Source organism: Cynara cardunculus (assembly GCF_001531365.2).
Source record: "Cynara cardunculus var. scolymus isolate 2C chromosome LG 5, CcrdV1, whole genome shotgun sequence".
In the NCBI taxonomy this organism is placed as follows: Eukaryota; Viridiplantae; Streptophyta; class Magnoliopsida; order Asterales; family Asteraceae; genus Cynara; species Cynara cardunculus.
Genome location: NC_037532.1, coordinates 33,374,746 through 33,389,181, shown reverse-complemented (window position 1 = coordinate 33,389,181; position 14,436 = coordinate 33,374,746). Strand labels below are relative to the sequence as shown.

General features: G+C 35.1%; 1 protein-coding gene across 1 annotated transcript; it reads right to left on the bottom strand.

The window, feature by feature from the left end:
* Nucleotides 1-687: 687 nt before the first annotated feature.
* LOC112513672 (subtilisin-like protease SBT1.7) lies at nucleotides 688-3,236 on the bottom strand. The gene has a single exon (XM_025120010.1). The coding sequence runs from the start codon at nucleotides 3,068-3,070 to the stop codon at nucleotides 791-793; it is 2,280 nt and encodes a 759-aa protein (XP_024975778.1). The 5' UTR covers nucleotides 3,071-3,236; the 3' UTR covers nucleotides 688-790.
* Nucleotides 3,237-14,436: the final 11,200 nt, after the last annotated feature.

The window sequence follows — 14,436 nt, the reverse complement described above, 5'->3', positions numbered from 1 at the left end:
GGAGGAGTTTATGGAATGGAATGATGGAAATCGTGCTAATTACTAAACAAAGAAAAATCCTTAACAGAAACAAACTCGTGCTAATTACTAAACAAAGAAAAATCCTTAACATAAACAAACAAACTATCACAAATACGATTACGTGACGCAAGTACAACCAATTCTGATATAAGATGACCACCAGGTTGCAGCATATTGATCATTTTCTCGGGTGTGAATGTAAGCACGACTAAAATGCTAAGATTCAACTACAGTTACTTTAGATCACTAGTGGTCGTTCATGGGATTAGTCAGTGGTCAGAAGATGATCCATATATTAACAGTTACAAAAATATATTGATTCAGTATTAATCCAAATCCGACTCATAACCCGAAAACCAACGCTTACATGATCCGTTCCATTGAAAATATTTTTTCATTCATAGCACGATCAAGATATGACAATAATTATAAAACACATGTTTGAATTCAATTTCAAATCTTTTATCAATTATTTTTTCTATATTAATTTTAGAAAAATAAATTGACTTTAAAATATTTCCAAGTAAAATTTTCAGTTTTATTTAAAAAAAAAAGTAATATTCTTCATGTTTTCTATCACAAAATCAACTCAATTTCCCTAATTAAACACGTATAAAAAAATAAAAATAAACAATATAATATTAATTAAATTAAAAATCACAAAAAAGGAAATAAAAAAAGTTGATATTTATGAGCAATCACCAACACACTCTCCTTTTGGGAGTGTCTTTGAACAACTTGTTAAAGAGGAACATTAATTTCCTATCCATCACCAACTAACGGCTACCGGACTTCCGACGATATGTTTCCCGTCCGACCACTCAATCCGGCCAAACACGTTTGAGCTCACCGGCATTTGACCCGCCGTGAATGTCACCGTGAATGATTTCTTCTCATTGACTTGACTGAAAGTCAGCGTTTCAGGAACCACCGATATTTGTACGGAATTGCTATCGGAAGATGTGGAAACTTTATAGGTTGATGACGCCGGTCCGACGTTGGTTAGGGTTCTGGTGTGTTTAACGACGGTGGTGGAACCGCTTTTGTGGCTTGAATCCGACGGAACGACGACAGCGAATGAAGGGTAGTTCAGATCACCGACTCTGTAGGTTTTGGAAGAGTCGCAGGTGGTGTTTCTTTTGGTTACCAATTGAATCTGCGCCGCCGTGTAATTCAATGCACAGAGGAAATCGGAATAATCATCGGCGGTGATGTCGTAAACCAGCCCGGGATTGAGGGCGGATACAGGGTCGACGTGACCGGCGCCGTGATCGAACGGAGTAGATGGTTTGCCGGTGGCAAGATCTTGGATTATTTTTCCGTTTTTGTATGCGGTGTAAGCGGTGGTCATCAGGGCTGATTTGATCGCCGCTGGGCTCCAATCTGGATGCGCCGCCTTGAGCAACGCCGCTAGTCCGCTCACGTGAGGACAAGACATCGACGTCCCAGATATAATGTTGAACTCCACGCGCCGGCTATCATCCGCCAGTCCGGTGGGTCCCACCGCCCCAGTCCACCCCGCTAAGATGTTGACACCTGGGGCCAACATGTCCGGTTTTAAAATCTCCGGCGTGATGGTGTTGGGACCTCGGGAACTAAACGATGCCACCACCGGCGATGGTTGGATTCCCAATTTTGTACCTTCGAATAAAATTGTAGCCGTTGGATTAGAATCTGATATCACATACTTCCGAATCTCGTCGCCGGATTTTTGACCGACGGTAGATGCTGGTAAGAGATGTGCGTCGGCCACCAGCTCTTCGCCGTTCGCAGCAGTGTTGGTCAATACCATTCCGGCCCCACCAGCTTCTTTCACCACCGAACCCTTTTGAACCCTTGCGTTAACCCCACGGTCGCAAAGTACGATCTTCCCCTTCACCATCTCTGGTATCAAAGTCCCCGGCATACAAAGAGCACCACTCGTCGAATTACTAGCGTTACCGGCGTAGACAAATGGCAGCATCTTATTGGGCAGTGACGGACCTCTGTACAACGACACACCGGAGTAGTTTTTCCCGTTCCCAAGGCTGACATACGCCGGAAAGTCTCGATCTAAAGTCCCGGCACCGACGGTCGTTATCCATGGCGACAAGTTTGATAAACTGTATGAAGTGGGCCCTGCATTACCGGCAGAACAAGAAACCAAAATACCCTTCTCCATCGCCGCGAATGCTCCGATAGCCACGCTGTCGCGGTAATAATCTGCCGTACCACCTCCGAGTGACAGCGAGAGTACATTAACGTTGTCGGTGATCGCTTTTTCCATAGCTGCGAGTATATCGGAGCTGAAACAACCACCGACCCAGCAAACTTTGTAAACCGCAACCCTAGCTCTGGGAGCCATCCCACGGGCTGACCCGGTGGCGTATCCTAATAAGTTTGCTCCGGAGACAACTGACCCACCGGTGGTGGTGGAAGTGTGGGTTCCATGGCCGTCGTCGTCTCTTGGAGATCTGTTCTCCTTCGATTGATCGATTGGACCCAAAGTCGCTTCGTATCCATTAGCGAAAAACCTTGCTCCGATCAACTTACGGTTACAGCTAGAAGCAGTGAAGTTGGTACCAGTTTCACACGCGCCGTTCCACGCGCTGGGGACAGGCCCCATGCCTGTATCGTCAAAGCTCTTACTCTCCGGCCAAACGCCGGTATCCAAAATCCCAATAATGACGTCACCCTGCCCGTTAGCCTGCGGGAACAAATTATCGTACTGATCGAGGCCGAGAAACTCCGGGGTGCGTGTGGTGTGGAGCTCGTATTTCAACTCCGGCAAGACGGAGAGAATCCCGGGTAGGTTTTCAAGTGATTCAGCTTCTTGAACAGTGAGCCTGGTTGAGAAGCCATGGATGACGTGTTGGTAAGTGTAGATGGTCTCCGCCGTTTCCGACACCGACTTAAGAGACGACTGAAACCAATCGATATGATCATCCCCAAAAGTCGCCGGGATGTGGTGTCTGGCCATATGAACAATGTAAGTGTTCTTGTCGGCGGCGAACGAAAGACAGCAGAAACCCATGAGCAGAAAAAGGAAGGTGATGATGTTGATATCCATGGCGGTGGAAATAATGGAAATGGAGAAGAAAAGCTTAAAGTTGCAGGAACGTTATATAGAGATGGAGGAGTGAGTGAGGTTGGAATAGCTGTAAAAAAAAGTGGGAGAGGTTGCAGAGGGTGGTGGGGACGGTGGCTCTCTGTATAATTGCTTTAAAACAAAAGAGATGACAGATAGCTTTATATATAGGCATCTTGCTGTGGTTAAACACACATACACCTTACTCTTACCGGTTTAAATTTAATCATCATTAAAGTTAGAGATAATTACAATTTTGGTCCTTGTGGTTTACATTAAACTACGAAAAGTGTCCATGTACTTTATTGATTTGAGTACAGAAATGGTCGTTACAGTTTGCTTTGAAAAGAGTCTCTTCTTCTAACGTTGTTAGAAACAGTGTTAAGTGGGGTATTTTTGTTTTTTTAAGGGTTGTTTGATAATTGTTGAATGGTTTGGTGTAGAATGATTAAGGGATTGTTTGTTTATCTCTTAATAGTTCCATTAAGATGCAACATTTGAATCGTTAAGAGGTGAATTTTGTTTGGCAAAAAAAAAAAAGTCTACCTCTTAATGATTCTAAAACCCTCTTAGATCTCCCTTAACCATTAAGAGGCCTAATTTCATCGTACACAATTACCAAACAATTATATTTCATTTTGCATTATATCATGAGAGTCTCTTAATCATTCTGATCACTTAATTATTCTGCATCAAACCATTCAGCAATTGCCAAACATCCCCTAAGTGGTCAGAATAATTAAGAGGTTCTTATGATTTAGTGTAAAATGAAATATAATTGTTTGGTAATTGTGTACAATGAAATTAGGGCTCTTAATGGTCAAGGGAGATCCAAGATACAAATTCATTCAAAGGGTTTTGGAACCATTAAGATGCAGACTTTTTTTTGCCAAACAAGATTCATCTCTTAACGATTCATATGTTGGCTCTTAATGGAACTATTAAGAGGTAAACAAACAACCCCTTACCTTTTTTTTGAATTCTTGTTTTGGCTTTTACACGTTATTGGACCCCACCCACCCACCCACCCACCCCACTCATCGAATCTGTTTCCGACATTCTTTGATCTATGTTTGACATCTCTTCAAGCATTCCCGCAACTCCACGAAACATCACTACTCTCTAACACCACCCCCCTCACCCATTGGCTGGAGATGAAGGTTCAACTAACGGCAGTTAGACTAACGATGTTAGAACAAGAGACCTCTTTCAAGTCAAAATACAAACTGCGGTGACCATTTACGTACTTATTAAATCACCGAGATATTTTTCCTAGTCTTGTGTAAACAACATGGACCAAAATTGTAGTTTAGTTTTAAATTTAATAGTGAATTACAGTTTTAGTCCCTATCTTTTGTTCAAATTACAACTACAGTTACGATCTTGGTTCCGGAAGTATTCAATTTGTCTACGACCATGGTGCCGCATGCTCACGTCATTTATTTTGGTCTCGTTAAACCTCTCGAGTGCTTTGCACACCACATGTCTATAATCGGAATTAAAATCGTATCATGATTACAACAAAATGAGTATAATCATAATTAAACCGTATCATGATTACAACAAAATGAATATAATCATAATCAAAATCATAACCGTAATATTAAAAAAAGGTAATTTAATTAAATATAATTAATTCATTAGTTATATATTTGAAAAATTATTTTTTACCCAAAACAAATTTATAAATATAGAAAAATATCATGAAGTGAAGGTCGGGGGTGTCGTGTAGAAGGTATATCCATAAATATATCGTCCCTTTCAAGATTCTTTTTTTCCTTTTTTCACTCTTTCTTATATTTAGAAATAAATTATGTTTAAAAAATATAATTTAAAGTTATTTAATTTGAAACATAAATATATCCCCCATGAATCTCAACGATTGCGTCACAACCCTTGTGGTTTGGCGAGTTAACCTCTTGACATGATTATAGATGCGTTTTTTTTAAATACGTTTTCTAAGAAATAAGTTGAATGATAATATGTTTTAATGAAATTGTTTCATATGCTTCTCTAAAATTGATTTAATGAAGATGATAATATCTATAATTAACACTTTACATAATGAAAATGACTAATCAACCTCTTATAATTACAAAAGATGAAGAAAAAAAATGAAAATTTATGATTGATTGAATGAGGTTTGCACGGTTGTACAAATAACATGGTTTGCAAAGTATACCTCCCATATATATATATACATATATATATATATAGAGAGAGAGAGAGGAGCGATCAAATACAAACCACCCATATTTGTATAAACCGTGCAAACCATCCTCATTCATCGATTTTATTGTTTAATCTTATGAAATTTGTTCATATAATACTTTTTTGATGAAATTGTTTCATATATGGTTATGAAATTGTTTCATTTAATACTTATGAAATTTTAATAAAACTGTTTAATTTATTTCTCTAAAATTTATATAATGAAGATGATAATATCTATGATTAACACCCTCCACAATAAAAAATGATTAATCAACCTCTAATAATTATAAAAAAATAAACAAAATGAAAAATTATGAATGATTGAATGAAGTTTGTACAAATAATGTGATTTGCAAAGTAAACCTCACACACACACACACACACACACACATATATATATATATATATAAGGGTCTAATCAAATGAGAACTAGATAGTTTGTGGTAACTGTGAGGTCTAATATGAGCCAATCATTTTAGATAATTAATGTTATTACTAAAATAAACCAAAGGGTAAATTAGTAAATTTTACAACTGATTAATGTAATCAAATCTTCTATCGCACGTCTCTCTCCCTCTCTCTACCATATACCTAAATCATAAAAGTCTTCATTTTCTTTATCCAGCTCACAGCTGACTCCCAAGACTCCCATATCATTTTCTTCATCAAATGTGGTTCTTCATAAAATATGGTTATTTGGCTTCTTCTTTGTTAATCCTACTTGATGAAGAAATCGGATCTGCAACTCCACCGTCAAGAACTTTGACACCACTGATGCCCCTTCCCCGTCCCCCTACCTCGACCACAACCATCACGGTATGTCAATATGGCCTCGTCCCTCTATCTATCTTTCTCTCCCCACACAGATTTGTGAACCCAAACTGGTCTCCTCCTTATCATCAGTTGTCTTTATCCCTTTCTTTTTCTTCTCTTGTTTAATCAAATCGACACCGATGATGAACTTCGACTATGAAAACTGATCAAAAGTTGGACGAGGAAAGCATGTTCTTTCGATGAGTAGGATCTCCGACGAAATATTCGAAGTATATCTTGACGCAGATGAAGAGATTTTTGCCATTTTGCTGTTCTCGATTTATCCGACGCCGAAATCCTCTTATCTTACATGATTCATTGATTAGGGTTTAAACGGTTCTGATTTGTGGGTATCACAATGGATATAATGGGTATCACAATAGGTATTCATCAACCAAATCTAATATCATAGTGGTATCACCGTAGTATTCATCAATTAGATATGGTATCATAGTGGTGTTACAGTGTGTTTTTGTTGTTTTACGAAGTGCATCACAATTATTTTTGTTGTTTTATGACGTGCAACACAATATATCAGGTAGTGTTGCTTTACTAAGTATATCACACCGTATTTTTTCGTTATTTTATGAAGGGTATCACAGTGTGCATCATGTATTTGCCAGAATAAGTTAGCCGAAATAAAGTTCGCCGAATAGAGGAGAGAAGAGAGAGGAGATATAAGATTTTTTAAATACATAAAATGCCCTTTAATTAAAATTTAAAGTCAAATTACCAAAATTATTAGTTTCCTAATCCATTGATTTGTGGTTAACATTGGATCTTACAATTATCACAAACTAACTAGTTCTCCCTAGAATGACCCCACATATATATATATATATATATATATATATATATATAGAGAGAGAGAGAGAGAGAGAGAGAGAGAGACTTGGGATCAAATGAGACTAACATGTTTTCGTGATACTCGTGAAACCATATTTTTACACTTGAAACTTCACAATAAAATACTGTGAATGTAACTTTCACATTATTTTTTATGTGAAGGTTCTGATTTTTTTTATCTTAATAATGTTTTGCTATGAAATTTCAAGTGTAAAAATGTGATCTCACGGGTCTCATAAAAACAAGTTGGTTTCACGTGAACCCAACCTTATGTGTGTGTGTGTTTGTTTGGGTGTATATATGTGTGTGTATATATACATATATATATATGTATATATACATATATATATATRTATATATACATATATATATATGTATATATACATATATATATATGTATATATATATATATATATATATATATGAGCATTCTTTTAAGAACCATACAATTTGTGAGATCCAATATAAACCACAAATTAGATTAGGAAATTAATAATTTTGGTAATTTTGAATTAAAATTTTAAATAAAGATTGTATGGATAATTTGAAAAGTGGTAGATATTTGAAAAATAAGGAAGTGATCATAGCCATTCATACGGTCAAGATCGAATTTGATTGGTCATAATTACGGCTTTGACTGGTAAAAAATAACGGCTATGCAAAAAATAGAGAGGATAGTTTCGTAACTTTACAAATAGACAACAAACAAGTTCATATATGAACCTATATGATTCACATATGAACTACATGTTCATATGTGAACTCGTGTAATTCACATATAAACTATTTTAACTGATTTTGCATATAAACCTGTGTGATTCACATATGAACTGATTAATTGATTCACATATAAACCAATGGATTGCTTTATTATAGCTTTTTGATTCGTCGGGTATGCTGGCTAAGAGAACCACTTCTCGCTTTGCTTGCAAGATGATACGTACTAAGTATTTAGTACGTAAAGTACATGTTTATTCTCTTTTAGATAGGTTATTTTCCATTTATATCCCAACTTTGAGTCATTTTATCTATTTTCTCTGTTTTTATGCTAAGAAGAATGATGAACCTGTTTTTAGTGGATTTTGGTCTAAATTAAGCTCATTTTGAACAGATTGGAGCAGGTCAATGCTGTGGGAATGTGGTAACATGACCTGAAGGTAGATGAAGAGAAAGATAAGACTTGGAGTTGACTTACATGACCATATGAAGACATTTGAGAGCCTTCTAAAGTTGAACCAGCTGTAGTTTAATCAGATTAGCTGGAGTTTACAAGACTAATTTTAGTTGTTTTCTAAATATTAGTTAGTTTTTATGTACTATTTAGTTTCTTTTAAACTAGTTGGGTGTGAATTGACCTTTTTGCCCGGTATAAAAAGGGATGTTGGGAGGAGTATTTGACACACCTTTTACACCTCAACACTTCTACACCACACTTCTCTCTCAAGTAGTTCTCCATACTACTTGGAGAACAAGTTGTCTTCTACATATTAAGAAATCTTTTGGCATTTCAAGTTTCTTTAATCGCTTTATTTATATTACCGTTATTTATATTCCATCTTTTACGCTTACTCGCATTTTATTTCCGTCATTTATTTATTACGCTTTCCGCATCTTTATTGTTCCGTCATTTATATTTCGTATTTATGTTCCGCATTTATTTTATGTCTTTACTTATCGCAATTTATATTCCTTGTCATTTATTTTTCGTCATGAGTAGCTAATTTTATTAGCTCGGGTGTATGACGAAAATGGTGAGTTTTTAAACCAAAATATAGTCGACCCTTTCATGTAACAACGATGTTTTACTTTTTCATTTCAAGTTTTATAAAACCAATGACAATTCTTGACGAGTTGATCACTTTGAAAGTGTTAAAGTGTCGTGGACTCTAAGCTGAGCCATTGTTTGCACGTCAACTTGGATGATATGGGAAGTATACTTGAGAAAGTTGCTAACAAAGAGATTTGTTGTCCGTATTTTCTAAGTTGTTAATTCTCGACGGGTTGATCACTCTGAAGTGTTAAAGTGGAATGGATTCCGAGATGAGTCATTCAGAACACGTCAACTTGAATGATATGGGAATCCACTCGAGAGAGTGATTTTTAACAAAGAGGTTTGTTTATCCATATACTTTGAAGACATCATTTGTCACTTTCACTGGTCTGGATACCTCATAGATATATGGGTTGAAAGCTATAATATAAGTGCATTGGTGAAGTCCGAGAGGAATACCTTCAAAGTAAGTGGTAAAAATAGTTGTTACTGATTGCATGTTGTAGCAATCTGTCAGCATGGTTTCATGCTGTAGCATTTTGACAGCATTGGTCGACTGGATATAATTTTTACATCTCACCCGGAAAGTCATACACCCTTGCTTGCTTTTATTATCTGATATCTTATGTTTTTAGTTGTGTTAACTCTGTTCAAATCTAAGTCTTCGAATTCGCCTTCTGAAATCATTTCCTTAACTTTACTTTCTTTTAAACTTTTACTACGATCTCTGTGGACGATATCCGGACTTGTACCACTTTTATTACTTGAAAGACGATATTGGGACTATTTGTATACTTGCTTTTGGTCCGGATTGTAGTATGTGGTGTGTTAGCACGACCGCGATCATAAGAATATAAGCAAATCATAGCATTTTGACCTTATATGAGGTAGAACTCTTACAATTCATGGGAGAAAGTGATTTAGTAGTGATTTCCCTAACCAAATGAGAACAAGATAGTTTGTGGAAACCTTGAGATTTAATGTGAGCCAATCATTTAAGATAATTAATATTATTTACTAAAATAAAATAAACGGCAAATTGGTAAATTGGTAATTTGACAATTTTATTTTTTATAAAAAAAAACCAAATCATTAATTATTCAATCCATAGTTACCTAATTGATTTGAATTTACCCTAAATATCCTATTTTGAAGCCCTCGCCTCTCATCCCGCTCCTCACCGAAGTTGCTCTCCCCATCCCCTCCCCCCATGACCACTTATCGTATTCGGCAAACCATTCCATCCCCCATGACCCCTCACCATATCCAACGACTAGCATCAATGATGTAGTCCAACCGGAGAGAAACAAGATGATGGTGGATCGTTGTGTGACAACCGACGTTTACGAGAGAGAAACAAAGAAGGTTGTCGTATCCAGGAAGTTGACGGATCGGTCGTTTGAACGGGATCCATACCAGAGAGAATCCGACGTCGGTCTGGTTTCGGATCTTGAAGACGATGACGGGGATATAGATTTACTTTCCAGCCCTCTTTTCCCCTCTTTGGTTTTATTGAGGTTTTTTTGTTTTTTGATCTATGTTGGTAAGAATTTTTGGTTTAAAATTCATAGGTTTTACATGATTATTACAATGGGCATTACAATGATATAATCATTCGTATCACCATTGGTATCACAGCGGTATCATAGTTGGTATCACAATGGTATCACAATATATCTTGTATGTATTGGGTATCACAATGATAATTATTTGTATATATCTTTTTTTAACAGTGTCGATGTTTTTAGGTATCACATTGTGTATGTTGAGTTTAATTGGTGTTCATGGGAAATAAGGTTTACCGGAGGTCGTAGAGAGGAGAGAGAAGATTTTTAGAATACCTAAATGAGAGTTTTTCTTTTAATAACTTGTTAATTTGTAAGATCTGTAAAATTTAATTTAAATCATAAAAAATTAATTGAAAAAAATATAATATAAGTTAAAAATCTCTCTCTCTTCTCCCTTTATCTTTTTCTCTCTCCCTCTTCTCTATCCATAACATATGCATATACACATAATTGAATACGAACTCAAGGTGAATATATTGTGAACTTTCTTAGAAATATTATTATAGTTTATGAACAAATTATGAACACATTATAAATCTACGAGATTCAGTATATCTTATGAAAATATTGTGAACACAAACTAAGGTGCCGTTTACCAAACGCTTACCCGAGTAAGCGCTTACCAATTCACTTTACTTTACCGGATGAATATGACAAGGACTAAAAATCATACCCGGTAAGAACGAAGTCAAGAATCGAGAGTCTTACCCGGTAAGTGAGAACGATGATTCTTACCATGGTTAGTGCTTACCGAGATAAATTGTTGCATACGATGCGTTTTAGTGAATAAAATCTTACTCGGTAAGTAAGCGATAGTATTGAATGTTACCGGTTAAATGTTTACTGAGTAAGTGTACCCTTAAATCTGAACATATCACTTGCGACTCACAATATGGACCTTATGAACACTCTAGTAAAATTTTTATTAAGGTTGAATACATTGCGTTCACAATCAAAATAAGATAAAGGGAGAAAAAAAAACAAGTACTAAATTTCTTTAAATTTGCATTAACTTTTATTTAATAAATGACAATAATTATGTTATTAATCAATAACATTAATTATTTTAAATTAATGGCTTAAAATGAATTTCACAAATGTTACATAATTTTAAGTTTTCCAATAATTAAACCTCTTAATAAATATCACGTAGGTTTGAAAAAATATCGGAAATTTGTTCGAAAATTTAGTAACTTTTTTTGTGAAATTTGAGATGTAATTAAATATAAATGGATTGAGTCACGGGTTGAAATGAGACGCAAATGGTGTAATAAATATCGCACGCAAAGGGTTGGTGGGTGGGTGGGTGAAAGGTGTGCCATTGTTCGCATTTTATGTCGATGCTCATTCCCCAACTAACGTTTTTCCATAGTTTAATGTATCTGATCACGAACTTGAATGTTATATTACGGGTCGTTTATTATAAGAGATTAAGTAATCTTAAATCAGATAATATGTTTTGATCTGGTATATAAGTTTCTTCATTCTTACCAGAGTTAACAGTATTTGTTGGTCATAAAGTGTTAATAAACAATATTAATACTTACACGGTAAGCAATATTACTGGATAAGAGATGTAAGACACTCTACGCTTCATAAATAACCGTTTGTTGGTCAAAACTCGAATATCAATGTGGTCTGAAAGAAACTCTCGATTTGTATATTTTATAGAACAAAATAAGTATTTATATTTTTAATTATTAAAATAATAAAAAATTAAAATTATTATTTTTGTCAATATTCAAATAGTTCTGTGTGTGTCTGTGGTTTCATCATCTTTTGACGCGCACAAAAGAAGATTTAGGCTTCTAGAAACACGATATTTTCGAAAAATTATATAAAAATTATAAAAAAGTAATAATTTTTAATTAAAATAATCAATTTTAAAATATAATAATTTCAGAAATTAATTAAAGTATTTATTAGGATTTATCCACTTTGTTTAATAATAAATACAAGCTTTTTTTTTTTCCAATTTCTTGTAGACAAATAGATGTCTAAAATCAAATAGAAAGGAATGGTGGTTGAAAATGGTACCAATTTAGTTAAGGGGTTTCTTTTCCCATACCCCACCCCATTATCATAATAAATGCAAATTTCATTTCCATTTTTTTTATTAATTTGGATATTCAACTCATTATGCGAACCGAGTAATCCTAGGATGACCACCTGTTTTACAAGTAGTCCGAAGTCATCGTATTTGAACTTCCGTGGCCACAAGAGAATTTTTGTTTCTTCTTGGATTTGAACCTGTGATCCCCAAACATTTTTGAGCCTTGGAGTCAAGTTCAAACCAATCAGGCACCACCCTTATGGTTATTACCATTTTTTTCATCCATACTTACAATCAGGCTAAATATCATAAGAATATAAGAAAGCAAAGTTATAAAATAATTTATATGTAAATTATTGAATAAATCTATTTGAAAATACATATGTAAACCGACGTGATATATTATTCATATGATTTACTTGCATTTTCAAGTAAATTTTTTTTAATTATTCAGATACGAGTCTTTTTTTAACCCTCTATCCTAACATTTTTATGATATTTATCATTTTTATTTGAACCTATCGTTATATATGTAGGATTGAGTTCCGGTAAAAAAGAGAAGTTTTAGTGAGAAGTGTAAGAAGATATTTTCACCATTGGATCAATCTCAATTGAATGTCAACACTAATGAGATATACCAGATCAATTCCCTTTTAAAACGCAATTCATGAATGAACATGAGATTAAAAGTGATAAACGATTCTGTTATGTATCTTTCAACTTGTTCACATTCTCATTTTCCACCCCAAAAAAAGCAATAAATCCTTATGCCCCACTTATCTCTCTTGCTTGTCACCACAATCTTTGTATTTTATACTTGATTATGTTTTTGTTTTGAAGCCATATATAATTGAAAACTTTGTTGTCTTGGGACCATGTGTTATGATTGAATTATTATGTGACCCGAGAGGTCAAGATCTATTCATGAATTTGGGCAATAAAATAACTACATTCACATGCAACTTGAACAACCTCAACAAGGAAGAATGGATATATATATATATATATATATATATATATATATATATATATAACACATACCCATATGCTTCTCTCAATTATTCACACCATTATTTATAGGTAGATACTATTTCTCATACATGACAAGGACAAGAAGTGACCATGAAAGATATGTTTTCATATTTTATGCAATTTATATATGTTTGTCTGGAGTTGGTTTGTATACGGATTAACGTTATACAAATAGTAATCAACATGTGCTTTTATGAATACAGTTTTTTAAGACTGTTTAAGAGAATTTCGAAGAGTATGTGAAAAAAAAGGTCTTGAAATGACATGGCGTATTGATTTTATACGGTAATCATACACCATGTGAAAGGTAGAGTGGTGAGGTAAGAAAAAGAAACTACAAATGTAGTTGATTGCATACAAGATAGTATTGAAGACGTCAGGGTCGGCCCTGGGCATGGGCGACATGGGTCGTCACCCAGGGCATCATTATCCTAGGCCCAAGCCTGCTATATTGTAGTACTCTCCTCACCTCTTAAGTCCAGAATCCAGATCCAGATCTAGATCCAGTCTCCCCTAATCGGAAATCCGCAATATCCTAAGTATAAACAAATTGCATCATGTTTCAATAAGTAAAACGAAACATGTTGCATCATGTAGTGATGAAATTATATATCAAAAACCGATTACAGTTTAGGTACAATTATAACAACTACTAATATAGTCTTGCAACTTTGCGGGCTACCATGAGTCAAGATAGGCTTAACGGGTTAACAATTTTGAGCATCGAAAGTAACTTTTTAGCAAAGGTTGACTACGATAGATTAATTGGAGATTTCGCTTCACGCAGTACACAAAGACACCGTTTTAGATGAATAGGTAATCTTATATCTGTTTTGTTGTTCGGGGTTTTGGTTTATGTCCCCTCGTTGTAATTTTTTTTTCTTTCAATAATAACCGGCATGGGGATAAGCTTCCTAGATTGACTAGGTTCCAAACCTCTTAAAAATATGTGTCTTCTTGAGTTCTTGGTTCATTGGAGTAGGGGGCATCTTTTTGGCTCTCCATTCAAGGGATCCAAAACCATTGGACCGGCCCTGGAAGACGTATTGAA